This window comes from Filicampus tigris, chromosome 5 (assembly GCF_054856515.1).
Source record: "Filicampus tigris isolate MCC_2025a chromosome 5, RoL_Ftig_1.0, whole genome shotgun sequence".
NCBI lineage: Eukaryota > Metazoa > Chordata > Actinopteri > Syngnathiformes > Syngnathidae > Filicampus > Filicampus tigris.
In genome coordinates, this window is record NC_141221.1 from 14,586,235 (window position 1) to 14,613,139 (window position 26,905).

Genomic DNA, 26,905 nt, shown 5'->3' on the forward strand with positions numbered 1-26,905 from the left:
TATCTTTTAATTTATCGAGGGCGATACTTGGTTTTAATTTAGATGATTTTATGGGGATTTCTGTAACTCTTTTGATGTTTCATGGAAAGCACTTTGAATTGTCTTGTACATGAAATGTGCGATACAAAAAACTAAAATAACAAAAGTGCCTTTGGCCCACTGTAGTTCTCAGTGGCTCATTTAATTATTATTTTGAAATACATGTTTAACTGCATTGGTAATGTTCAAAACTGCATAATGTTTTGAGTGATATAAAATATACTTCATATAGTCTTTTTTTCCTAAACACTTCTGCGCTACTGTATGTTCAGGTTGGTCGCTATGATGGTCCTTTGAGAACATTTGAGAAGTATTTTTTTAGGTGGTACTTGGTGTAAAAAGTAGGGCCCGACCCATGCCGATTCCGACATTTGGCAGAATAAAATTCTGATAACTGATAAATTGGCTGATTATGTAAAAAATATATACAGTAATAAAATAACTTATTTTTTGGTCCTTTAATGCTTACAAATATAAAGAGAATTACAGGAAGAGCATTCGACAGTTTTACAATACTTCAAAAGTTCATTTTTGCTGAATCAGCCAGCCGATTAATCGGTTGTACCCTAATAAAATGTTCTGAGAACCACTGGCCAAGGACAGGCCAGATATTCCAATTTTAAAGGCTGTCACATTTTTGGTGGATTACTCATGTACAATAGAAAAGTCAGGTGTCAGAGAAGCGAGACAGAGAGGTCCCGTCTCTTGGTCCCAACGTGGATGCCCAAAAGTGAGCGAGGGACACGGACTGGGGGATAAATAAATAAATAAATAAATAACAAACAAAAAAAAAAAAACAAAGAGAAGATGGCTTGTCCGGGGAGGGCAGCGTCTTCCCGAGGTGCTGTGCTGCTCAGCAGACTGAAGAGAAGCACGTCTGGCCCAGAGGCACACACTGGAAAACAGGATCAAAGGGTCGCCGCGGCAACCTGCGTGACACACATTGTGTTCACCACCAGGAGCTCACATAGTAGATAAATCACCAGTAGCGCCTCTCTTACTTGCTTGAATGTCTGCACCTTGGCTTTACACTTCAAGCTATGGGCAAAGTCCTCTTGTAAAGTCCTTGAGGGACAAATTACATTTTATTTATTTTTTACCGGGTCATTCTGAAAGTGGACGACACTTTCTGCCCATGCACAAAATACAGAAACATGTTCTTGTGTCAATTTAGTTTTTTCATTACGTCTTTCTTATAATTGTTCAAATGTTTTGCTTTACCACAGACGTTTTAAATAGAAGTCATTCTGCTCTAAAGTGGTCTCTCAACATACACGCAACCCTGTTACTTCAACGTTTTTTGAAAAACAAGTGAGCAACGAAACTGCAGAAATGAAGCTAATTCGGCTGTCCGTGGTTGGATCTAAGGTAAGCACACCAGTTTTTCTTTATTTCAGCCAAGTTTGTTCATGACCAGTTAGCATAGCAGCTAATACAGCTGGAATGTACTCTTGAGCACAAACTTCAACATTAGCATTGATCTGCAACCATCTTACTGTCTGCGTATAATTGATGGCCATTGAAATGCATTGGGGGAAGGACTTTTTTCCAAACCCCCAAAATTCTTTATAAAATGCTAATTCTGTGCTTCATATTCAATCTAATCCAGTTTTCCCCGGAAACTGGCAGGAAAAGGTTGGAATTTGGGGTTGAATGTGACTGGTCAGTCAGATAAAAGCAAACAATTCCATAGGAACGATATTGCACGTGTTTGCGATATGCATATTGCCCGTCATTACCACAATTTTTTTTTCGATATACAATATTGTCCAGCTCTAACTTTCCACGGTGATGTCACACGTACTTCCGAGTTACAAAAACTTATTACACCACTAGTAACCAAAATGTTCCATATAGTTTGACCAAGGCAGAGTAGAGTGATTGAGAATACAGAGGAAATGGCTACAATGGTAAATTTAGCCTTCTTCTTATCCACATTTGTTTGAAACAGTCAAGTGTCATCTTGAATTTCCAGTGAATAGTGTGACAGTGAGATTTATATAACCGAAACACACCTGCTCCCCGTTTACACCTGAGACCTTGTAATATTAACGCATGATACATGGATGGTAAATGGCTTGGATGCAATTTTCACCTAGGGGTGTACTCACCTTTGTTGCTGGCAGTTTAAAAATTATTGGCTGTGTGTTGAGTTATTTTGATGGGACTGTAAATTAAAACTTTAATCCACTGACTGCTTTACATTGTAGCAATGTGGCATTTTTTTTTCAGTGTTGTTCCATGAAAAGATAGAAGATACAACAGTGCTTTGAGAAACGAGTTGAATTTGTTTCTTGACCACACTCAAAACACTCATTTTTGTTTCATTTTCTCCTTCAATGCACATTGTACTGGTAATGCCCTATGTTTTGTTTAGTTTAATTTGACAGTAACTTCGGCTGAACATGGCAATAAACATCTTGGAGCTTTGTGTTTCAAGAATATTTATTAACTATGTGCAGCAAACTGCCACTGGTTGCGAAATGAGTTGAATCACTTGCCACCGTACAGCATTATCATCTCAAATTTCTGCTAGCGAGTAACAGAAAAAAATAGCCAGTCAAGTCACTCGTATCTCAAGGCAGCAGTTTTTGCAAAAATGTGCGGGGTGTACCAGTACTCACCTTTGTGACATACCGTGTGTCTCTTATATCACGCCGTTGTTCATTATCATTAGAAGTGTTATTCGTTTATGATGATGAATTATGAGGATCTTGCGAGGTTTTATTTGCAGCAGTTTGCCAACTCCAGTTGTTGTGGTGTCTGAACAAAGTGCAAAGACGCAGCAGAGACAATAGTGACGATTTTTACAAATTTAATAGATGTAGACAGAAAACGAGTCAAGACTGAAGACGATAGAAGACAAAAGCAAAGAGAGACATTTGTCCTGTTGTTTGTAGACGTTGCCGACTGGATGGCAGGTACATGACGTGAAGAGCTGAGGGGGGGGGGAAAGAACGCAAATACACTTGGCGTGTGTGTGTGTGTGTGTGCGTGCGTGCGTGCGTGCGTGTGGGGGTCTAGGCCGGTCTGGGCCAGAGGGGGGTCTTCACAGACAGTTGGAAGGCATTAGGGTGTCAGACAGGGACTTGTCACATGCAGCTGTTGCTGCGGCTGATTGATTGACTTTGTATTGGGCCGCGATGGCAGCGGTCTGCGTGCGGGCGGCGCGAGCCCGCGCGGATTACGACAAATACAACAGCAAAAACAACAAGTAACGCGGGAGGCCAAAACACACATTGAGTGCGTTTGTTAATACATCCAGCCTGCGAAATGATGATACCAGTAGGTCAGGCACATTAAAAAGGAAAAAAATTGTTATGAAGATTATATTAACAGATTCAAGTCAGATTTTTGGAGGGAAAACGGTTGCAATATTATGTCAATCGAGTCTATTTTTAAATCTGAACGTAATGACGCAAATCTTAATTTAGTAATAGTAGTATTATTTTATTTTTTACAGGTATAAAGTTGTAAGACGTAAATAAATTGGTAACGTTTCCCTCATCTAAAGACATTGTTTCATCCTTGTAAAACATTCCAACGATATGCTTGGAAAATGTTTTTTCAACTCTCAATGAAACTTTACTCTCATAAAATCATGACCTTTGCTTGTAATATTAATAATAATAATGCTTCAGATTTTCATTATGCCTGTGCCAAATTGTGATTTTTGCCATCCTAATTATCCGCCTATAAAGTTGACTTTACTCTCGCAATGTTCCAAGGTTTATATTACAACATATTCTTTACAAAATGAGGACACTTTCCTCATAAAATTATAACTTTAATTCATTTTTACTTGAGTTGTGCTTTTGTGAATGGTGTTCAGTGCTGTTCAGTTTGACTTTTTCAGAAGCATGACTAGAAATAACCCTTTTATTTCTAAGAACTACCCAGATTTTTCTCCTTGTAAAATTCCATCTGTTATCTGCTATTTTTGGGTGCTATTTTTTGTTTTCAGTGAGTCTCTGTTCATCTTAATCATTGGCTTGAGAGAGAAACTCCCAAATTCCTATGCGTGGTGTGATATGTATTTAAAAAAAAAAAAAAATTATTCCAGACATAAAGCGTCATATGTTGCACATTGCTAAAAGCACTGAAGACGCATCGGCGCACTCGCACAGTCACGTGATTAGTCGCGCTACTGTGTACAGCGTGCCGGTGGCGTGGTAACTGTACAGCAGACTCCATGAGACAGCACTACAAGGCTCGGGTTAGATATGGCGTCACACGCTGACACATTGATATAGAACCTGTGTCCATGACACATTTGACACACGTACAGTGGAAACAACATCAATGGCTCCCACTCAGACATCCTGAAAAGTAATTAGTGGAAGAGTTAAATTTATCTTACAGACAACCTGGGCTCCACTTTGTGTGCGTGTGTGTGTGTGTGTGTGTCAGCAGGGGTGCAGCTAAAGATTACAAAGCCCACCTCCACACACGGCGCAGGAGGAGCATCATAACGAGGTTCTACGTGGTTCTGAAGGCCCCTGGAAGGTAGTCCTGAAGGAGGGGGGGGGGCGTGGATCCGTCGGTGCGCGCGCACCAACGAGACGTTTCGGTATCGTCGTCCGGCGTTCATGTCTCTTGGCGCTAACTAACGCCGTCATATCCTGGCGCCCTGCGTGTCTTTGTCCTCCAGAAGGCCGATGAACTGGGCGAAGCTTTCCTTCACGGCGTCCACGTGGTCCGTGCTGCTGCCCTCCAGGATCCAGCGCTTGCCCCGGGCCAGCGGCTCCAGCTCTAAGTACTTCTTGACCTGCATGCACAAACACACAAGTTATTAGAGTGGTGCCTTGAGATATGAGTTTAATTTGTTCGTGGTAATGCTCCAAACTCAAATCTCAGATCATCTTTCCTCATGCAAATGAATGGAAATGCCATGCTTGGGGCCCCTGCTGTTTTCATTGTTTCGAAATTGAACCCCCGTGGAACACCATCCGACAAGTTGGACTCAGACCAACCAAGGCGAAAAAAAAAAAATAGTTTTGTCTGCCAAATAGGATCCAAACCAGGGGTGTCAAAGTCAAATGGATGGGGGGCCAAATAAAAAATTTTGCGACAAGCCGAGGGCCGGACTGATAGAATGTTCATTGAAATTTTTTTAAATGTCCAGATTGGATCGGGTCCTTCGCGCCTGCTGATGATGTCACGCTTTATATATCTGTAATATATTTCTTTGCCTCTATGTTTGTCAACGCCCTGGCTGTTGTGTTTTTATGTGCGGAGTTACTAAATCAAAAAGGAAATAAAGTACATTACTGCTTCTTTTGCGAGGCAGCTCGTACGTCACTTCCGCTTATAACCCGAGAAGAAGCCGCTGCCCGTCTTGTGAAACAAGATGAGTGGAACGTTTGCGTTTCTCCTGCCAAACTGGAAACAATTTTGCGGTTGACTCGGGCTGCAAGATTGTATGAACTGTACATAATGTGAAGTAAAACGGAGAGGATCATATGATTGGTATGATGTCTCCAGCCGACTCTATTTTAGAGTGGCGAGGTATGACTGTGGGTGCTCCAGTCAGAAAACACAGGCCCGTATTCCACTTGACACGTCTATTTATTGTGGTCTGCAACAACACAGACAAAGAATAACCTAGCAGCATCAGCCAATGCATATCCATTAGTTAACAATATGCCTAAACGTGACAATTCACTGTATTAAGCAATTAAACAGCCAAACAATACACATTCACACGTTTCATCACTAGAATAGTTAGCATACTAGCCGAAATAATGAACTAGTGTTCATCAACGTGACTCACTCACGAGACTATATCTATACCTATAAAAGAAACCACGTCTCTCGCTATCAACACTTAGCGCTCGAGGAGTGTTCAATGCCTGCTCACAGTGTGGGACATCTCAGCACTACATCAAAACTCAATGAATTTATCAAATGCCAACAATTACTAATAATAAAACAACGTGAGATTTCTAACATGAAGTATTTCTTCATAAATAATAAATAGTAAATTATTCGTTTTACTCCAAATAACTTTTCACCACAATCCGATTCTGAAAGCCACGAAAAGTGACGTGAAGTCTTCAGTCGGCACGTAGACGACCGAAGGACGATCCTCGCAAAAGTAGCGGTAGTGTTCGTCATAACAACAGCCAGGGGGTGGCAAACATAGATGCAAAGAAATATATTACAGAAATAGAGTAACGAATTGGGTTATCTGTGTTGTGGTCGAATTTGTGTCCTGCCAAGTTGTGGTGTTTCCGAGGTGAATGAATGCATCGCGCGGCTCGGTCGATGGGCGGGCATGCGAGCGAGAGTAGCGGAGGACGAACAGGAGAGCCGTTGCTCTCTCTTTGACTGAACGGTTGTTGTACTGTATTGGCGTCGGCTGCGGCTCACAGTAGCCGGTTGGACGAATAAAAATGTGATAATTAAACTACGTCTGTGTTCTTGGAAGACGCTCCAATATATTTTAAAGCGTAACGTCATCAGCAGGCGCAAAGGACACGATCACATCTTATACCCACACCGGCTTTCTGCGGGCTGGATCTAATAATAAAGCAATATCATCCCAGGGGCCGTAGAAAACCTTCTTTACTTTGTGTGATCTAAACCACTCTAGAGCGCTGCCACTAACGGCAACCTGGTGGTTTTTCGCAGAGGATAAAGAATACATTCCAGCGAGTGTTGTTAAGTTATCTGTCTACATGAGTTGCTACACCATTTGTGTTCAAATAACCGTTGCTTAACGGCTCTAAAATAGCAACTACCGATGGTAACCATCAACATGTCGATGGCGTTTTGCATTTTATGTTACAGAGTGGCTGCCATCAACATGAAATGTTGAGAAAAATAAAACCTTCTATTTATACGGCAAAAAATGTTAAAACGTCACTTAAAAAAAACATTGCCTGTACATTTGTGAAGTTTCTTGCGATAGCCAGCTTGACCCTGTAACTGATTATTTCCAGTCCATCCTATGGGACAATTGTTTTTGAAATGTGAACAAATTGGAAGTTGTTCACAAGTCTGCACATGTTCCTGTGCAATCAAGCCAAAGCGGGTGATTTGAAGAGCGAAGTCAACTTAAAAGATGAAAAAGAAAGCAATCAATGCAATTCTTTGGCTGACTCTGTTTTTGACATGACCATTAGGTCAGCTGGCGAGGAAGCCAATATAAAATGAGGAACAGCAAACCGATTATCTTGTTTTTGCTGTTAAAAAAATAATAAAAGAACAAAAGAAAAGCAAAGCAGGTGCAGTTGACACATCATCAACCCGAATGTGAGACCACACCAGCTAGCACCAGTTGGTATGTGTCTTGGCTTGCTTGGTTGTTTTTTTTGGGGGGCGGGGGGATGTTTAAATCTGTTTCATATCTTGCCACTTTTGCAGTCTGCATATAAATAAGGCACGATCATGGATTCATTATTGATTATTTCCTATTGAAAGCACTCATTGACTGGGAATAAATGCATATCGTCGCTGTCCTGTAAAAAACACATCACTGTTTTTCCCCATTTTTCTCATTTTTTACGTGAATAGTGTTTCCGCATTACAGACATCACATTCATGTGAAAAATAAAAAATAAAAATCCCAAATTGGACATATGTGTTTTTCACAGGACAGCGGCGATATGTTCCAAGGTATTTGTGGTTCTTGACATTTTTCATGCTAGCGATCGTTGACTGGTCGGACTAGCAGGTTATTTTATCTTCCTACAAGGCAAAATGATCCTTGGACGGGGCAGTGAATCCCCCCCCCCTTGGCCAAATGCCTTGAAGCGAAATTGTTTATTCCTGCAGTGTGTTGTGCTGTCAAGCTGTGCCATGGTGTGTGGCATGCCCAGGATGGGGGGGGGGGGGGGGTGTGGGGTGCCTGCTCAAATGCAGCCGGCCATGCCAGCGAGTGGGGAGCGCCGTCTCTGCCCTCCTGAGCCGAGTCTCTGTCCGGGTGTAATGTGAGTTTAATGACAGATTAAGTCACCTCAGCCGCGTTTGGCTCAGGGGCCCGGCTAGAAAGCCGAGCGGACCCAAACAGTGTTAACAAATCTGTCTGGGTAACATGAGCCGCCTCGGTCCAGGCAGCAGCCTCATTGCTAGACTGCAGACGATGCGGCTGGCTGCCTGTCTGGCTGGCCGGCCGGCTGGCTGGCCTGTACCAAGGCCCTCTTCTGGAAGACTCTGGGCCCTGCACTGGCTGACAGTCAAAAGGCCTGCAGTGTTGTGTGTGTGTGTGTGCAAGTGGAGACAAGCTCAAGCCTCACACGCTCCTCTTCCACAATTCACAAAAGGGCAGTTGCCTTCTTTAGCATTGGCACACACAACATCTGTGCTCAATCACACCGGTTGAATTATGTTCTCCCGGTACGCTAAGAATAAGACACCAAAGATTATGCAGGAAAGGTCTTTTATTTATATTGTTCATTCTTACCTCGCCTCTATTAAATTCTGTGATGTTGCTTTGCAGGACACTTTTTTAAAAAGCACCATCTATTCACCAAAGAATACATTTAGTAACTATAAATATATAAGCACAATAATTTTCTACTTGTCCATCACAAAAATCTGTGTTCATAGTGATCATTTTTAATGTGTTTTTACACTGTACTATGGGTTGAACGATTAGTCGATTTTACTACTCCGAATCGATAGGAAATGCTTTAGGTCGACAGATTGTGCTAATCATGGCGGTTGTCACTCACATCAATCAGTGGAGCAACAAAATGTCCGAGCAGTGAGGTGACAGTCTTCATTCATGCACATGTCAGAGTGTGTGAAAATAAGATGATTGTGGGTGAGAATAATAGTTAGCCTCGCAAGGAACTTGAGCAGCGGCGCAAAGTGAAGCTCTACTTTTATTTTTAATCATTTCTTTTATGTCTTTATGAGAAACTGGTCCGCGGCGCAAAAAAATATTTATCACATCATCGATCAGTCGACTTCGACCCGACTTTCATCACATTATTGTTGACTACAAAACATCATTAGCCGTTCAACACCTACACTGTACTTATTCAGATGCCCTTGCATAGGGGAAAGGAAAGCCTGATGCACTTTTCAGCTGTCTATTGAAAGCAGTAAAACAAACACAGTGAAAGCTCCCATCCGGACATTTATTCCCGAGCATCCTTGGGTCCCTTGAAAGGTGCTATAAGAATCAAGGTATTATTATTACGTTCATCATTGTAAGACCTCTGTCTGAGATAGGTCTCGTAATCAGCGTACACTCAATCCAGAGGTTTTAGTCCCAGCAACAACAGGTGGAGCTTTGGACTCCAAACCGCTTTAGTGTTATGAGGCTGAAGGAACCCTGTGACCTAATGGCTGGGTGCATCCACGCCGACTCTCCAACAGCGTGGCCCGAACCCGTTTCTTTAAGATTAAGTCCTCCTAAGCGCACTTATGCTTGCTTAAGGAATTGCGTGAGGCAGCGGGAAGGGTAAGCCACAAGTACGCCGTTGCCAGATGGCTCCGAGAATGACCAGTGGGTCATCCAGTCTAGCGTCTTCTAGGTCATACACAGCGACCTATACATAGGAGAAAGCGGCTTATACGTGTGCAAGGAAGGGTGTCCAAAAAAATCAATCAATCTATAATCACCTGCATCAGTTGCATTCCTGGTGCTGGAATTCCAGCCTGACTCAGAAGAGCACACTGGCAACAGAAAGTGAGCTTTGACTTGTGCTTGATGAACAGTGCTCTGACTGTAAACTTGGGCAAGGCAACTGATACTTGACACTGTATTTGTTCGTTGATAAATACCAGCCAAAATTCCAGCGTTGGCATACTTATAACTAACATTGCAAAGATGGATCCAGCGCATGATATGTTTGACGTACGAGAGGGGACCGTATTTGGCAACAGCTCCTAAACAGACGCCACTAAAATAGCTTCACTACAAAAGAGAAGAATGACATAAAATTGTTATAAATGGACATAACCATTTATCTACAGTGCGAGAGTTACAGGGGTCTTCAGGTTACGGTTTAGTGGTGTAAGAGTACATGGCACATACCATCAAAGTGTTTTCCATACAAATATTTACTATAATGAAAAGTTTACAAGTAGGGGTTGAACAACATATTTTGTAGTCAACGCAAAGTTGATGATATTTGAGTCAACTTCAATTAATCAATGACATCAGTGATATTCTTTTCCGTTGTCAACTCACTGTACATGCCTCTAAATGCACTCTAGTCAGTTTGTCCTCGGTTGCACAGGTGCCACTCCCGACTCGCTCATCCGTTCACAGAAGACATTCTGCCTCGCTGACATGTGGAAATTGTAAAACGCAACACCAGTTCACGTAACCCAACAGCAGGATTGCTATTATTTTCTAATGACGGCAGGAGGGAATACTTTGTAATAATATATTGGAGCCGATTGTTGCAAGTTTTATAAGATTCGACATTGTGTGACACCATGAAGTGTCGTGAGTTGGGGCGTGGGGCCAGTGGAAGAAGGAAGAGGACTGCGAGCATGTTCTTGAGAGAATTGCTAATTGGAGACTACTTTACGTTCAATTTTGGAATAATAAAGTTTACTGATCAACCACCGCTTGTCTTTGTTTTATTGTCCAAGCAAACGCTACAGTATATCTGTTTTCAAGGCTGTTTGTCAGCTAGCGTTAGCAGGTGCCTTTTCAGATGGGTGTGCATTCCTTATATTCTAGTTATGATAATATTACAGTATATTTGATTACCGTGACCGTGCGACCCATCTCATTTTTAGCTAAATATTTCCAGACACTTGAGGCACCACTGATAGCTTTCTGTGCCAACTGGCCACCTGTTGATTTCAGCGACGCATCCGTCACGATGGCGAGAATATGCGATTGGCAATGTATAAGATTCAAGATATAATCATCGTTGCAGAGTGCCAAGTCAAAGCGTCGACGAGTCTGTTCAAACTCAACTTTCTAGGTTAGCGATAGACTACGGCACGTTCCGACTTGTACACAAATTCAGATTACACTACCGCCACAAGGACATCATAAACTGAGGACCCCCTTAAGTCATTCACTGCCAGACATTTTCAGACCCTCTCTTACCCGAACGTTTGAAAAAATGTGAAAAAGAAAAAATAAGTTCCTGGATTGAATGGCTGGACTGTGAAAAGACAAATAAATCCGTCAATGGCAGTGAATGAGTAAATATGATAGGGTTTCTGATCCAATCGATACTTTTACTGAAGTAGTTGGATGCATTCATTTCTTGTTTTATCACACACTCAAAAAGAGACATAATTGACCCGTAATCACTACAAATCTTAAATACTTGGCAACACTGACCCAGTGTGTGCAGGAAGTAGCTGTACAGTTAGTCAGCTGTGGATAAGCTGCAACTCTGGCAAATCGAGTTCCGGCAGCTTAGAGCACTCATGGGCATGCATGGCAACTGGCTGCTCGGTGGCCCATGCCAGGAACGCTACATGTGATGCTCAGTAGTAGACTCATGTCAAGTGAAGAGGATATCCTGCCAGAATAAATAGGCTTGGCGGCCGTCTTCTGCCAGTCGGTGCCTAGTGGCTACCTAGGCACGCGATGGAGAAGAGAAGAAGAGAAAAGACAAAACCAGAATGCGCATGGGTGCCTTTCGTGCCAATGATGCTATTGCGTGTCAACTGGTGGCAGCGCCGTTGCGCCACTGCACCTTCACGCGTGCAAATCTTTTGGAATAACGAACAAGAAAAGTGGTAGTCTCCTTTAACACAGCCTGTTTCAGACAGGATTTCCACCTCACCCTTGTGACAATATGAGCCTTCGGAGGTATTATTTCCTCAAATCGGTGCCTTTCTCATGGGTGTAATTGCAGGATCAAAGGCAAAAGTACACTAAATGAACATGTATGGGATCTTTCCGATAAGGCAACCCACTTTGGCTCAGTTATCTTGTGTTACGCTCACATATTTGGGAAGTGGGGTCGAGCATTCTCGCGGAGGATAACAGCAAAGCCAGATGGAACACATGTAGGTCTGCAAGACACACTCCTGCAGCGGATCCGTATCGAACAATAACGTTTAATGGCCCGCACTGTAAACTCTTGATTGCTTATGTGGGACAGCTATTCTTTGTTGAGTCTGGCTCTTGCATTTATTTGCCCGAGGTTCTAAATTGAATTCAATAATACTGTATTGAATAATACTAATAATACTCTTCCTGTTTAAGTAATATGATCATAAAAAGGAAGAACAGGAAATGTTCACTTGAGAAGATTTTTGCCTTTGGCAAAATAAGTAAATAAATAAATAAATAAAATAACCAAGGCAAAACACAGGAGAAGCGGATAGAAAGGCTGACTCAAAGCGATATGTTATCCTTCAGACACTACTTTTCTGCAGGCAACATCAAAACTGCTCTGCGGAGCAAGGGGAGCTTTACTCAATAAACTCATTGGAGAGCCGACTTGATTTCAGCCTTGAGGTTTTCATTTGGGTAACCTTCAGCGGGGGCTCTGTTCAACAAAAATAACATCCTTTGTTCAAACGTGACTTAGGATCATGTGTGCATAACGGACCGATGGGGAGGAGGGAAAAACGCTGCCAGAGCCCATCTTTAAACACGGTGTTCCTTTTCTTTAAGTCAAACTTTGGAAATGGAACAGGCTCCTTTAAATATGAAGATGTGGGGTCCTTCCCTGTCTCTCGGAGGAAGAATAACGACTTCTATGAACTAGGGAAAGTGGCATGCTCAAATATCAAGACAATCAATTACTCTGTCCCTTGACATGTCGGCCCCTGCCAACATATCAGTCACCTGGAAAGTGGCCCACACTGGCGACTGCGTTGAAATGGCGGGGTAACACGAGATCTGCTTACCATATAATAGCTATCCCTTTGTTTGCTTTTCCGGCTTACCTAAAGAGTGTAGACGACATGAGAAAGCCTGGAGGTCCCCACGACGGGAGCACTTGGGAGGTCAGTGGAAAAAACAAACACTGCACCACAATCTGTGCGAGGTGTCAAATGAAACAGCCCACTGGGCAGTAAATAAAACCCATTGATGCAAGGCTGCAACACCTTGGGCAAGGCACCCTCGAGGAGATTACGGTACCTTAGCCTGACCCGACGTAAAGTAAAATCAACAACCCTATCCTTTAGAAAGAGGATATACAGTAGGGGGCACATGACAAACACATTCGTTTCACCAAGTGAAGACTTCAGGACCTGACTGATATTTGTTAGGACCGATAGTAATGGAGGGGGCACAAATGCGTCCAACCCTGCCAATATGAAGTCAACTTTTAGTGACTGTTAACAAGCCCGTAAGGACCAAATGCTCAATTTAAATGTACATGAAAAAAATGATGATGATCAAAAGTCAAGTCTTTTTGGGTGGACTAGCAATTTTCTTTACAGGTGCGCTCGCCAACAACTGGCTAGACAAATTGCCTGCGGGTTGCCACCGGACAAATTCTGAATGTATAAAAGTTTAAAAAGTCATAGATACAAATGTTTTAATTGCACATGGCCGTAATATCTGAAGTATGCGGATAAGTATCAAAAGGACGGAAAAACTTGAGCTTCCGCTTTACTGGGCCCAGGCACAACCAGCAAGTGAAAGTGCCGAGGCCACCCTGGAACAAGCCGCAGTTGCTGTTGAACTGAAGGACCACTGGCGTCGGCAAGTATCATATTAAGACGCAGGTCCCCAATGCCACAAGCTGCATTAAGATTTACTGTCCTGTTCCACTGTGGCGGGAGCAGGGGTCTCCCCCAGGCTCGGCTCGGTGCGTGTTCAAAGTGATCCACTGATGGTACACTTCTCTTCAAAGCCAAGTGGCCGCTGCCAGATCAGAGTCATCCCTCAGAGGTGCAGTAAATCTAAGATGGAGACGTTCTCGCTGACCCATTCGGTGTGCTCCACGCAACAATGCGAACGGTGGCTCGACTGTGGCGATAATGTCCTTTCCATGCGGCCACGCAAGACGTGCCCGAGGGAAACTGACATAACCACTGGGTAATAGTGACAAATGTCACATATGTTGAGGCTACAACTCGGTAATAGGCTGATTTGAAGGTGAACAATTACGATTACTAGTTGAGCTACAATCCTCTGGTCAGGTTCCGTGGCAGAGCTTTGGCCCCTTCACCGGGGTTTGACCTGGTCTACATGAAGAAAAGTCTGTGAGGATTAAGTACTTGGGAAGTGTGTGCAGAGGTAGAAGTGCGGTACCCCTCTTTGGCTTATTACAGCTTTACAGTAACTCAATTTGGTAAAGGCCCAAGGCGCCCTGACAAAAAACATCTGGTCTTTGGTTCTCGAGCGGGTGAGCTGGCATCTTGCCCGTGTGCCACGCTGCAGGGGCCGACGTGCCAAAAAGCAGCCCCTCCCCCCTTCCTCACAGATCCTTGCGAGGACGCCTGCCATGATGTCGCGGCCCACACAGAGGGTCCTCCGAGTCCAGGCGGTCCATCACAAGCTACCCTCACCCTCCCTTCTGCAGGACCCCCTAGTAAGACCCTCCACCCCCCTTTCACTCTGAGGCCCCCTTTCATGCACTAGTCCTGACAGTTGACCAGCTTGAAAGCTGTAGCAGCCCCCCCTACTTCAGCACACAGCACGCGGCACTACAATCAAAGCGCTCGCCTTCTGCAAAAGATTTAAACCATGCATCACGTTGGGGTCTGCGCAAGCTTTCACTCAGGCAAAAACAGAATCGCACAGCCATGTGGCATCATATTGAAAACTCGTGCTGTTTTCGACCATAACTGCTCTGCATAGTCACATTTCACAATCAAAAACCTTCTGTTTTCAGAGTCCCTTTCACCGTGGTTGAACTAAATTTGCTCCGTCGACAATTTGTCCAGTTGTCGCAAGGGCCTTCGACTTTAGTAGCTGCCTTACAAAAGTGACAGCTGATGTTCTCGAGGAAATGTGGTCATTTTAAAGCGCTGTTAGCCATTGCAGAAACTGATCCTGGCTATTTTAAATGACTTCCAAAGAATGCATGTCGAGCCAATTGAGACTTGACACTCATAGCACTAACGACTATTTTCACACTACTGCAAATCACGAGAGCTGAGACGTATTAAAAGCGAAGACGTTTAGAAGTGATAATGAAAAGTGAGCAAGACAAAAGAGGTGCCACTTAAGTTGAGCATTGACTGAACGCTGGCACAACATGACCACAGACTATTGGACAGTTTGCTAAAAAGGTTTGTTTCAATAGATCGTCGAAAGGTTCCCAGTGTTTGATCCCTGTGAGTCAGCAATGGAACCAGGGGGTCAAATCACATGCTGAATAGGCTTTTCGGAAGTCTTGTTCAGGCTAGCGGCGGCGAGTCGTCCGACCCTGCTTGAACAGCGCACAAAGAAAGGGCACGGGCCACAATTGGATGGGATTCTTTTTTTTTCCTCCAATGGAAAGTCCGGTTTTGAATAGGGTCTGGCTGGCTGGATTCCGTTCCTCCCTGATTTTGAGAGGACCCGCTGAGGTCAGGGTTCAGCAACATTTGACGCGAGCTGTGGGAAAAAGCAAGCTACGTGCCCGCACAACCTGCCGACAGCCTTCTCACCCAAAATGCCCCTTAACCTCCCAGAGGGGCGGACCACCAGTCCGGGGATGAAAGGATGCGAAAGGCTGTATGGGTGGGAAAAAGAAAGAAAGCAGAGATGAAGATGAGTGGGAGGGCTGCAGTAAGACAAAGATGCAGGAGAGGTATAGAACCCAGATCAATCGGCATCAGAGGTGATTGAGGTTGGAATGAAAGTCATTAGCTGGAACAAGCGTGACATGGCAAACCTTTTAAAAAATATATCTCAATGGCGACATTTTGGAAAAACAACAAAATTGTCTTCAAAAAATCCTCCCATTTTCTAAAATTGTTGTGTAAACCGTACGATTTTTGATCGATCTTGTGTGTGTCAGTTGTTGTCACGAAGGCTAGTGGACTGCATTTCTGGACAACAAAACCTTTTCATGTTATTACAGTGTTACCCAACTATGTCGTGGTTCACCACTCGCACCTGCTTTTTTGTTTAATGTGTATTATAGAGGTGTCAAAATGAATTGGTTAATCGACATTTAATGCATCATCATATTAATCCACAACTATTTTGATCATCTATTACATTTTTAGAGCTATTGCTTAGCTTAAAACGATTCAAATCCTCTGATTTCATCCTTGTTTATTTAGTTTTGTTTCACCCTTAAACAATATTAAATAAACAACACTAATTGATTAATAAGCAGTAATCAAAAAAATATACATTTTTCAAGACATTTTAAAGCAAAATCCATTTTTATCCGATTATTTGATAGAATAATGGATTCTAAAAATATTTGATAGTGACAGCCCTATTTATTTATTTTATTTTTTTTTACACTTTTGTGGGTTTTTACAATTATAATAAATTTACAATTTACAATCTAGTTAAACGAGTGAGAACTCGCTGACGTCACCACCGCCCCAGCAGGCCTCTCAGCTTAAAAGCACATATCAAACGCAAAGACGCCGCAGTGTGTACAGTACACATTCTATGCTTGCAATTTTACATTTAGGTTTTGTTGACAATATCTTTAAAAAGTGCGTTTTAATAGGTTGAAGTGTGTTTTAATAAGTGTTTTTTATAGGTTTGAAGCATGTGGGAGCGCGTGTGAGGGGTAAAACTATGAAAAATATTGTCTCTCGATATCACGCATGTTCATTTGTTCCACGTGGGCCTGGTGCATGCATCCTCAGCAATAAATGGTGGTTTACTGTATCACAGTGTATTTCAAGGCGTTCAAACAATTTTTAGACGGAACTCAGCGCCCTTTTACTGCCTGTGAAAGACATTTTCTGCTTGTCCCTCACATCCCAGTTCGGTATAAACTGTACAGACTTGCCATGGGGTATCAGAGCATCAACAAAGGCCTTTGAAAGGGATGAATTCCCACACCTAAAATTCTGTGTAGTGTTGAAAGCAACTGTGTGACAACTCTATGGCAATATCCTGCCTTTTGGCAATTTAGCCGGTTCTCTGTGTGAAAGAGGCTAAAGCTTGCCACAGTAGTACTAGCATCTGCAGGTAGTATGGGATTGCGTTGAGAAATCTGTGATTCGGTAAGGAAGTTGTGACGCTGTCGGTGTCAATCCTTCAAATGAGCAGTTTAACAGACATGAAATCAACATGTCCCTAAACCTGCAATGTTTTACTCTATTATGTCACACTTCTGACCCAATGACCCAAAAAATGCGTCCATGAGAAAATGTGTTGGGGTGGGGTGGGCAAATGTAACAGGCTGTGATTGCCGTGGATGTCCGACAAGATTTTTCAAGCGTCAAAACATTTGTCACATCATTCACAGTGCGGCTGTAGTAAAATGGGGTGAACAGCTTATCAAACCTCAGAGCATTTTTTTCGCTGGCATGTTGCGGTCCTTTCGGTTTATGTCATACTCTTCTACGTTCATTGCATATTTTGTTCTACGGTTTTTGTTCTGGTGTGTGATAGTTAACTGGCCCAGCGCAATACTCCACGTCGTGCTATACTGCGGTCCGATAAGGTGCGCGTGCAGTGCGTATGTGAATAACAGGCTCTTTTGCATGTTTTGGTAGAAGAGATGGATCGTGAATTAGTTGTTGACGGAAAATGAATATTGTCAAACATTAATTGTGTGGCAGTATGTCAATACGTTTATAAAATGTGGCCACAGAGCCAAAAATGAGAGCGAGCGAGAGCGCAGCAAGGTCACCTGCTCCTCATCCGTTTTTTTCACTGTAGCCAGCAAATCACAAGTCGGGGGTGGGGAGGGCTGCTTGCTGACCAACTTCAGTCTAGACGGCTCAATACGCAGTTGACTTTTTAAACCCGCTTGTCTGGAAACAGAGCAGACGTGAGGTAAGGTAGGGGGGAGGGGGGGGGCGACCACGGGGGGGATGTGCGACAGCAGAGATGCGGCGGCAGGACTCGCCGCAACGCCAACAAGCGCAGTCGCCGTTAAAAGGAAAAGCGAATGGAGACAAAAGAGGGAGATTGAGAGCTATCCTGCTCGCTCTCTGTGGCTCCATTGTCAAGGTCAAGCGAGCCGCGGTGTTAAAAATCACACCACCTTACCCCCCCCCCCCCCCCGGTCCTCTTTGCCTGTCTGCTATCCTATCATTCAAGCCCTTCTCCCCATCAGTACAGCACACATAGTGACTAACTACAATTGGATGCACAAAGTCACCTAATGTGTGCATATAATTATAGTCAGTCACTAACACTACTCACAAAAATATAATGGTAGTCAGCTTTGTGGCACAAGCCCTCCCTGTCCCGTTGTTGGTGCGAGCAGTCAGTGACTTTACCCCTTCTGCTCTTTTGGGAATTTTTCAGGTATTGAGGCTTGGTGGATGAAAAATATGCAAAATCTGCTTGCAAAGATGCAGTGACTGTTTACAAGCAGTCAATAACCCAAACCCAATAAACCCGAATATCGTGTGTACTCAATCGACATTGGATTAAAGTACAAATTGATGAGTTGCAGTGACTTTTCACTGCACTTTCAACGTCCCGGGTGAGAGCGCGACCATTTACCCGTGTAAATTGTTGTTGGGCCTGGAAGGCACCGTAGTCGGCGGAGGGAACATAGCAAAAGCGGGGCCGCCAAGATGGGCTACGGCTAAGGCAAATGATAACCACTGCCAAGCCTCTCCACCTCCGACGCTAGATCCAAAAGACACAAAACGGGTGATCTGGAACAACAACTAGTTCGGGAATGTTGCATTTTATTCATCACGGAAACCTGGCGACATGCTCAGTGTAACCCTCGCTTCAGTGCAACTGTCCTGGAGGCTAACCGCGGCATATAGTGACGTTTCACTGCCAGATTATGATGTCCAATAATGCACAGACTACAACTAACGACAACTTTATTGTACGCTGGCAACCCTGCTGAGGATGAATCGTTCAGAAAATGGATGGATGGATAGCAAACGCTATAACACTGCACTGTGTCATTACTGTCAAAATAGTAATTAATAATTGTTGGAATATAAACGGCCAGGGCTCGTTGAAGTGTAGCTATGGAGAGTGATATTTTTAATCATTTCCTTTTATTTTGGTCCTTGAAAATGTCTTCTTCCTTGAAAATGACCATTATCACAAAATGTTTGGGATTCTGCATTTATTTAAAAATGTGAGTGTGTAACATCATCAGTATATCAGTGGCATTTAAAAAAAAAACAAAAGAAAAAAAAAACGATACAATCGTTTATCGTGATAGTTTCTGCATTAACTCATTCACTGCCATTGACGAATTTATTTGTCCTTTCACAGTCCAGCCATTCAATCCCAGGAACTTATTTATATTTTTTTCAAATTTTTTTAGGGTCAAAGAGGGTTTGAAAATGTCTGGCAGTGAATGAGTCAATATATCGTCCCTGTCTTTCCCAATAGAACTCTTACGTGGTTCCCTTCTCTTTTCTTGTGAATTTAAAGTTCATACGGCCAGCCACCAAGACAGGACAATACACAAAAAGGCAGCTCCAATATTTGATCAAATAAAGTGTACACACGCAAGAGAAATTGGTTTACAATAGAATAGTGTGGGCGTGTTCGTCCGAAGTCGAAAATGGTACATTTTAAAAGTCTGGTTTCAATCGACTTAATGTAATAGTTTGGTCTTCATTAGTGCAAGTAAGCATACTGAGAAAGAGGGTACGAGTGGTTGTAAAGGGCCGTCCAGGAGGGGGATACGGCAGTAAAATTTCTGCAGCTGAGCAAGTTGAGAGCACATTTCATCTTCATGTAGACAAGCTATGACGGTAATGTAACAAAATTTAATAAAACAACCCTGACTGCACTCATTTTCATTACTCCCAAACTTTGGCTGTCTCGTAGATAAAGAATTGGTGACACTGCACAATGATCTCATCTTTACGGGACTGGCAGGGCGCCCTTTTCGAAACTTTTCTTAATCAATATTCTGCAGAAAGAACGGCCGGGAAAAAAGTGCAACGTTGCTCAAGTCTCTCAAGACAGAAGGAAAGCAGTGAATGAAGGAGACATCTGCTGAATCATTTGACAGGAATGCAGCAATCCCTTGCGTGGGGGACTTTAAGACGTTATCTCTTGCGGGCCACTCTTAACGACGGTTAAGCACTGACCTGAGCTCATGCCTGTGATGAGGCATGAGACAGAGCAAAGGTCGACACAAAAGTTACATAAAGTGCGACATCAGGCATCACTTTGATCCAAAGTGTTTATCGAGTTGCAAAGGCTGTGGTGAGCACACAAGCCCCTGCGGGACTGCTTAGGGGACATTTAGATGGGTATGATGCAAAAGAACAGGATGTTTTGTTTGTGTTCATTTTTGAATCGTTATCAAAGCAAGGTCTCGCCGTGCTTGCGTGGGTTTTCTCTGGGTACCCTGGTTTTCTCCCACATTTGGAAAACATTAACGTAAGGTTCGTTGAAGACTCTATAAATTGTCCATAGGTGTGAATGCGTCCTCTGATTTGCCTGGTAACCAGACCAAGGTGTTCCCTGAGTCTTGCCTGAAGTCGGCTGGGATTGGCTCCAGCTCACCTGGGACCTGATTGAGGATAAATGGTGCGTGGCAATAATAAATCATGACAATACTGATCATGGTGAGCGATCATTTTCTAAAAATGAAATACCACAGAATTAACCATCCAATAGTAATTCACTGACTGCAATCACTGACTGAATTTTTTTAATTGTAATTGAGGACATGAAAAGGTTGAGGAAAATGAACCAATTACCAACAAAGATGGATGCAATTAACATTGAGTACTGATTCCTCTCCAATAATTCAAAAACTAAAAAGCATCCACATATTTGCCAGTGACTAATCTGCAACTTTCACTTTGTTCCAAACCGCGAGTGAGCTGGCAATAATCAAATAAACATTTCCCATCAGTAGTGACGCAAGTGCAAGGTATAATAAGGATGATCTTAACAAGTAACTTCGAGACATTTGGTGACACAGTTGGTCACGCTGTGTTGTTTCCTTCAAAAGGTTCATTGATTGGCCCTCACCTGTGCCTCATCCACCGCGCATCCAATCAGCGACCGGCGGAGAATTTAGAGCCATGGACGTCACCGGCCCCGATGACACACGCGCCATGTGCCAGACGTTTGATGAAACTTTCAGACATTGGGCGCCGCATGAGTCACGCAGCACAGCCACCACCCAACGTGTGCCAGGACCTGCAAGTCCACCATGTGCACAAATGTGACGGAGGACAGTGGTCGACGAGCCGCTTCCACCTTGGACCGTGTCCAGCACAGTTTGCCCGAGACGGACTGCCTCATTACACCTTCTGCACGTTGCGTGGAGAATAACGCACACGTTATAGGGGGAGTCAAAGCCAATTGGAGTTTTGCGGGAGTAGGGGGAGGGGGTGGTCTTTTCGGTTGCTGCAATGTACCAATGTGATGCCGTTCTCATGCTCTAATGCAGTGCAACCTCTGTTTGCCCCCTGAATTTGTTCTGAGACGCTGTTTGTGAACAGAAAAGTTGCAAAACGAAGTAGTCGCCAAATTACAGACATTTTTCCCATTACAATGAATGGAAACAAGAATTCATTTGTAGCAGTTATGTTTTCCTTCTTTGTATGGATTTAAAGAAATACAATGAAGCCCCATTGCGGACCGACTCTCAGAAAAAGGCGAGCCCTTCAACTGGAATCGACAAGGTTTAGACGCTACATCAATGTCATGGTAACCAACAAAACGAAGAATTATGACGAATGACCTTCAAGCTCATCGAATGACCTGTTTGCTTACACCAATGATTTGCAAGAACTTCCTGCAATTCTAAATCATGCGAATGTTTACTATGATTGGTAAACACTGAGCAGGGCAGGCAAGATTCTGCATGAATCTCTTTTCAAAAGTTGTGCATGGTATGACATGCAGCGGTGCGCTGTTGACTTGGCAGCACACTTTGCGACATGCTCCATGCACCCAAGCTAACATGAACTACGGAACAGTGATCCACCAGATGAAACAATTCAACTCATGTTCAACACATGCTGGGGGAGTAGTCAAGCAATTCTAAGTCGAGCTTCCTTCCTTCATATTGATTTCACATTGAGAGCACGTGTAATCAACCGATTAATCATGATTTCTTATATTTATAAGTCAATCCGCCCCGCCCATCATGCAGGGTTGCGTGAGTCATGATCTCCAAGCAGGTATGCAATGAAATAAATCAATCAGAGCAATCCAGACACATTTTAGAAGGCCAACAAGATGGAGGTGCTTGGAGTCAGGATGTAACATGTTTCACTGAGGGATTATCTGATACCAAAGTCAATTCTAACTTTCTGCTTATGTGAGGAAATCCAAGAAAAGTGCTACACCCGCACACTCCAAAAGATGATTCTGATCGATATTGTGGAGACATTCCTGTCAGCCCAGACACATACCGCAAACAGGAATATTCAATGAAGCCTTCAAATGAAACTATGTAATATAATGGAAGCAGGAAAATTAAACCATGAAGGAAACTGAAACCATAAGTACATAAATAAACAACGGTACCGGTAGTAGTATGTAAAAAATAGAACAAAAGCTTGCAGCCAAAAATGAAAAATTCAAGTGCATTAAGGCTCATGTATATTCATCCTACTGTATATGTTTTGTTGTTCAATGATAAGATCAATCTTATTCAAATCCAACAACGGCAGGTTTACCAAAATGTTAACATTTCCCTTTGAATGAAATTGACTCAACTGCCAGTTGTGACAGATATTTCTCCAAGTTTGTTAATGACAAGACAGAAGAAATATGCAAAGAGCAAAGAATGTCTGGGCAACTAAGCAATACACTATTGTGGAGATGAGAGAGAGTTCAAAGTATATTTCAGCACTGCTAGTGAAACATACAACATTGGTTGAAAGTTTTGTCATCTGTGACCGATCAGAGATAATTCAGAAGCACCAAAACTGAAGCTCTAAATAACATCTCACCTGTTTGCTGAAGCTGAGCCATGATTGGTCGTTATCTGAGCCCTGAGCAACTGTGATGACATTTTCAGTCGACAGAAGTCACAAAATGGCAACCCCCTCAGATGGCTAAAAACGGGTGGATTTTGCTGCTTAACTCATATGTCATATTAACCAGAATGCTCAGAAAGTGTGACACCGAGTTGAATGTGACGCACACACCCATCTATAAACCGGTTGGGTTAAAACCGGTAAGATTGAGGGTGGCTGTAATTTACAGAGAGTGGAGTTTTCCTGAGACATGTGATTGCCATAGAAATTGACATTTGCTATTTGCAAAGTAGGTCATACTTTAAAATGTGAAATTAAATTCCGTCGCAGGGGGTGTGCCTGCCATTCTATAGATCTGCTGTGCCCCGTGTTAAAGTTTGTTCTGTTTGCACGAGGACACACTTCAATGAGTCACGCGTCCTTAGTCCTTGCTTACACTTGAGCCAGTTACGCACAGCGGGTGTGTGAGAAGTCATTATGAGCGAATCGGTGTACCTTGAAAGTCCACAAATCACAAGAGGGAAAAAAAACGACTTACGCATGAACGGGAGGATATGGCCCAAAGTGTCCTGCCAACGTCAGTGCTAGGGACGTGCTTGTGACACAGGGTGCAACATTGCGTCGACTTGCCTGAGAGTAAACTCCCATCTGAGGATCATTCCGATCATGTCACATTAGAGACCTTAAATATTTCACCATTAGCCCCAATCAGGTCTCAACGGGGTGAGTCATCTCCCAACACATTTTGTTCATGGCCTTGCTATTGCGCATCTGTGCCAGGGGGGCTGTGACGCGGCGGCACAGCCAAGAACGCGTGGTTTTGATGCAAATTCATTCATCTGAAGTGACGTGATTTTCAAATTTAGAGGGTGAAATAATCTACATTCTATTCAAATAAAATACATTTAAAACTAATTTGAAAAATGCCTACCAAAAACAAGCCAGACTAGCAGCCCACTATCCCTTCATGGTATAATGCAACATGGCACACCGGGGGAAATGCTCTAAATTGGTGCTTGCTCATCCACAAGGATAAAAAGGAATGAAAAGATGGTTTTGGAAATTTGGTACATGCCAGGGATACATAAAATTTAGGTGCTCAATTGATAACAATTACTACCACCCACATTGGGACTTGCGTGGGAATCAAGACACGATTTTCATTTAGACAAAAAAATATACGGGCTCCCAAAAGAGCCTTCAATGTTTTTATCCTCAACTCAAGTTTTCGCAACACTTGGGGGGGGATGCGGGCAATCTGGCATCGTGGCCTTTGGCATATATGCATAAATAAGCCAAAAGAACACTGACAACAGTAGGTTACAGTAAACTTTTCCACAAGCGTTTCTGTCTTAGCAGGAGGATGTTTGCGTAGGGGTAGTACGGCGGTTCAGGTGTATGCCCCCAGGCTGAACTAATCCCGCTTCGAGTGCCCATCCCATTAGACCATGTAATCAGGAATGTGCGGCAAAGCAGGTGTGTAAATAATTCGTATTCATGAAACGTTCGTTTACCGCCGTGTGCTTTGGATACCTGACGTCGGTGACGTCATGGCAGGCACGGATGGAGGAGAGGAAGGCGGAGATAAGGTTTGTGAGGAGTATTTTCACAGTCTTGCGAGTCCAGACACAGGCAGAGCGAAAATAGCTCAAGGGGCAAACAAGGTAACCTCTTTCAAAAGACGCTTCGGGGGGTGTCTGCCAAGTCCCACACAATACTGTCTGCACTGAATAGCTGTGCTCGCAGTCTTGCTCTGCAGAACAAACCATCCTTAAATGTCTGGGCGCATCAACTCTAGCCTCAAGCAGCTCATCTGAATACCAAAAATCTTCACCTCCTCCCCTTAATGGGGCTTGTTCGGCACATACAACGCCAGTATCGCTTTGACGCATGTCACAGTCTTTGCCTGCTATGCTTATGTGTAGGATGCCCACTTGAGACGGCCACTCATCAGCCAACATTTGTGTCATTTGTGCAAATTGCATTTTGAGCAGATTTGTTTTTTTAATACTCCTCTGTTGTCTGATGTGCAGCAAAGTATTTAGCACACTCGAGAGACAGATCAAGGAAACGTGAATCAGTGTCACTGGAGTCCATGAGATCATAATACACACATAGAGGAATGCAGACCCTTGACTCCCCTCTGGTGCCCTGGGTTAAGCCGAGTGCATAATCATGTTGCTGAGGTCATGGACATGTCTTGTGCTTGTGACAGCAGAACCACAGAATATGTCACTATCGTGCTATAATCAGATCCTCTACATAGTAACCGATGTTAAGAATACGGCACGGAGGGTAACACTGCCCAATGTGCTGGAAAGGTTAACATATCCCTTACAAGACATGCCAGTGATTCATAGGGAGGGCCTTCGGTTATTGGTGGGGCCAAAGGCTGGAAAACAAGTCCAGACATGTCAATGCCAGCCCGGACATCGCCATTAAGGGGCTGCTTGGTTCTAAAAGTAGAGAGAGATAGAGCGCACAGATCACATATCCGGTTGTTTACAAGGTGTTTGCCCAATGACACAGAGAGGACCGTGCAGGATAAGGAAACAGGTGATGCGCCATTTTCCTCCTACTATTAGAAAATACAGGGTGCCTCACTAAGATCTAATGTAAAAGTACTTCGAGGAAGGTCTTGGTGAGACTTCAGACTCGAGAAACTTTTCTTCATGAAGTCATTGACCATCAAGGTAGAACTGTTGCTTCCATTTAAATGTGACTGGCTCAGCAGGCCAAAGCCGTTGCTTCTACCTTTGTGGGAAGGCCCTTTTGTCTTCCCGCGTGGCCGTGTCGCAGTGCACTTATGGTGGAGTCCATGTCACGGGGGGCGCGGCGGTCTGAGTAGTCCAGAATTCCTCACGTCGGTCCACCTCTTCCATCTTCACTGGTAGAATATTGAAGCGATCCCAGGCCATCTAGCATGTACTAGGTCATGCCCAGAATGCTGTACCTCATCTGGGAGGTAACCGGGAAGCATCTGCAGAATATGCCAGGGACACCGCAAATGACATAGGTTTCCATCGTGAAGCCTCACCTGAACTACAACAGAGACGGTCAGCCGACATGAGAGAACTCTATCCACAAATGATATTCTAAATTCCCACAGACTCAAACGTCTTGTAGCGAATCTTACCACAGGAGTGGAAGCGTTTATCCATAATTTCAACTCCAATAAGCAACGCTCCTACCAAAGTTTTCCTAGAAAGGCGGATTGTGCTACAACAGCAAATGGCAGGATCATTTCCGTACTTTTTTCACTCCATGTAAATGTAATGGACAGGTGACCAAAGGCTTTTCTCATGTAGAAGAAGAGGAGGTGGCTTTAAGTGCTACAAAGTGACTGGATGTGTCCTTTCTTTGTTTCCTGAGGCCAGAGTGCACCCTCTGTAAATCGGGCCAAAATGCTCAGGCCTCATTCATGGGTAATGTAGCAGACAGAACAGATGACTCCTCTTTCTTCATTCTCTACGCTCAGCCAAGGAAGCCCTCCCTGTCAGTGCCTCGTCGCCCACTGTCTCTGTTCTGCTGCCACTGATGTTCCTGACACGGAACACCGAAAGCCATTGAGTCAAAGGTTTAATAGATAAAACAAATATCTGATTCAAAACTTGAATTGTTCAGGGTTTTTTTTTCACCTTATGGTCCTCGCCTTGATACATGTTGAATACTACTCAAATAAAAGGTGATCACAATGTGTTGCTGCACAACCAGTCGAGAAACAACGGTTGTTTTGAGTGGCGATAACGACCGACACACAGATAGCAATCGGCAGCTTGTGTTTTCCTAAGTACTTCAAGAGCATTCTCAAGAGTGTTCCACATTGGTTGTGTGCTGCGGACACTGCTGCGACCCTATGTTGTGTTTACACACGCTCACTCATCCATCTCACACACAACGGTGATGGAAGAGTGTCAGGCAATGAGGCATGTAGTCCATCGCCGATTTGGTTCCAGTG

The 26,905-nt window shown here is 43.6% G+C and overlaps 1 protein-coding gene across 2 annotated transcripts in view; it reads right to left on the bottom strand.

Annotated features, from left to right (window-relative positions):
* Positions 1 to 2,837: 2,837 nt before the first annotated feature.
* The window catches only part of arl15a (ADP-ribosylation factor-like 15a), a 94,736-nt gene continuing 70,668 nt past the window's right edge, over positions 2,838 to 26,905 (bottom strand). For both annotated transcript variants that reach the window (XM_086031118.1, XM_086031117.1), the window contains exon 5: positions 2,838 to 4,807. In XM_086031118.1, coding sequence (XP_085887244.1) covers positions 4,655 to 4,807 — 153 coding nt within the window. In that variant the 3' untranslated portion in view covers positions 2,838 to 4,654. The remainder of the gene's footprint in view (positions 4,808 to 26,905) is intronic.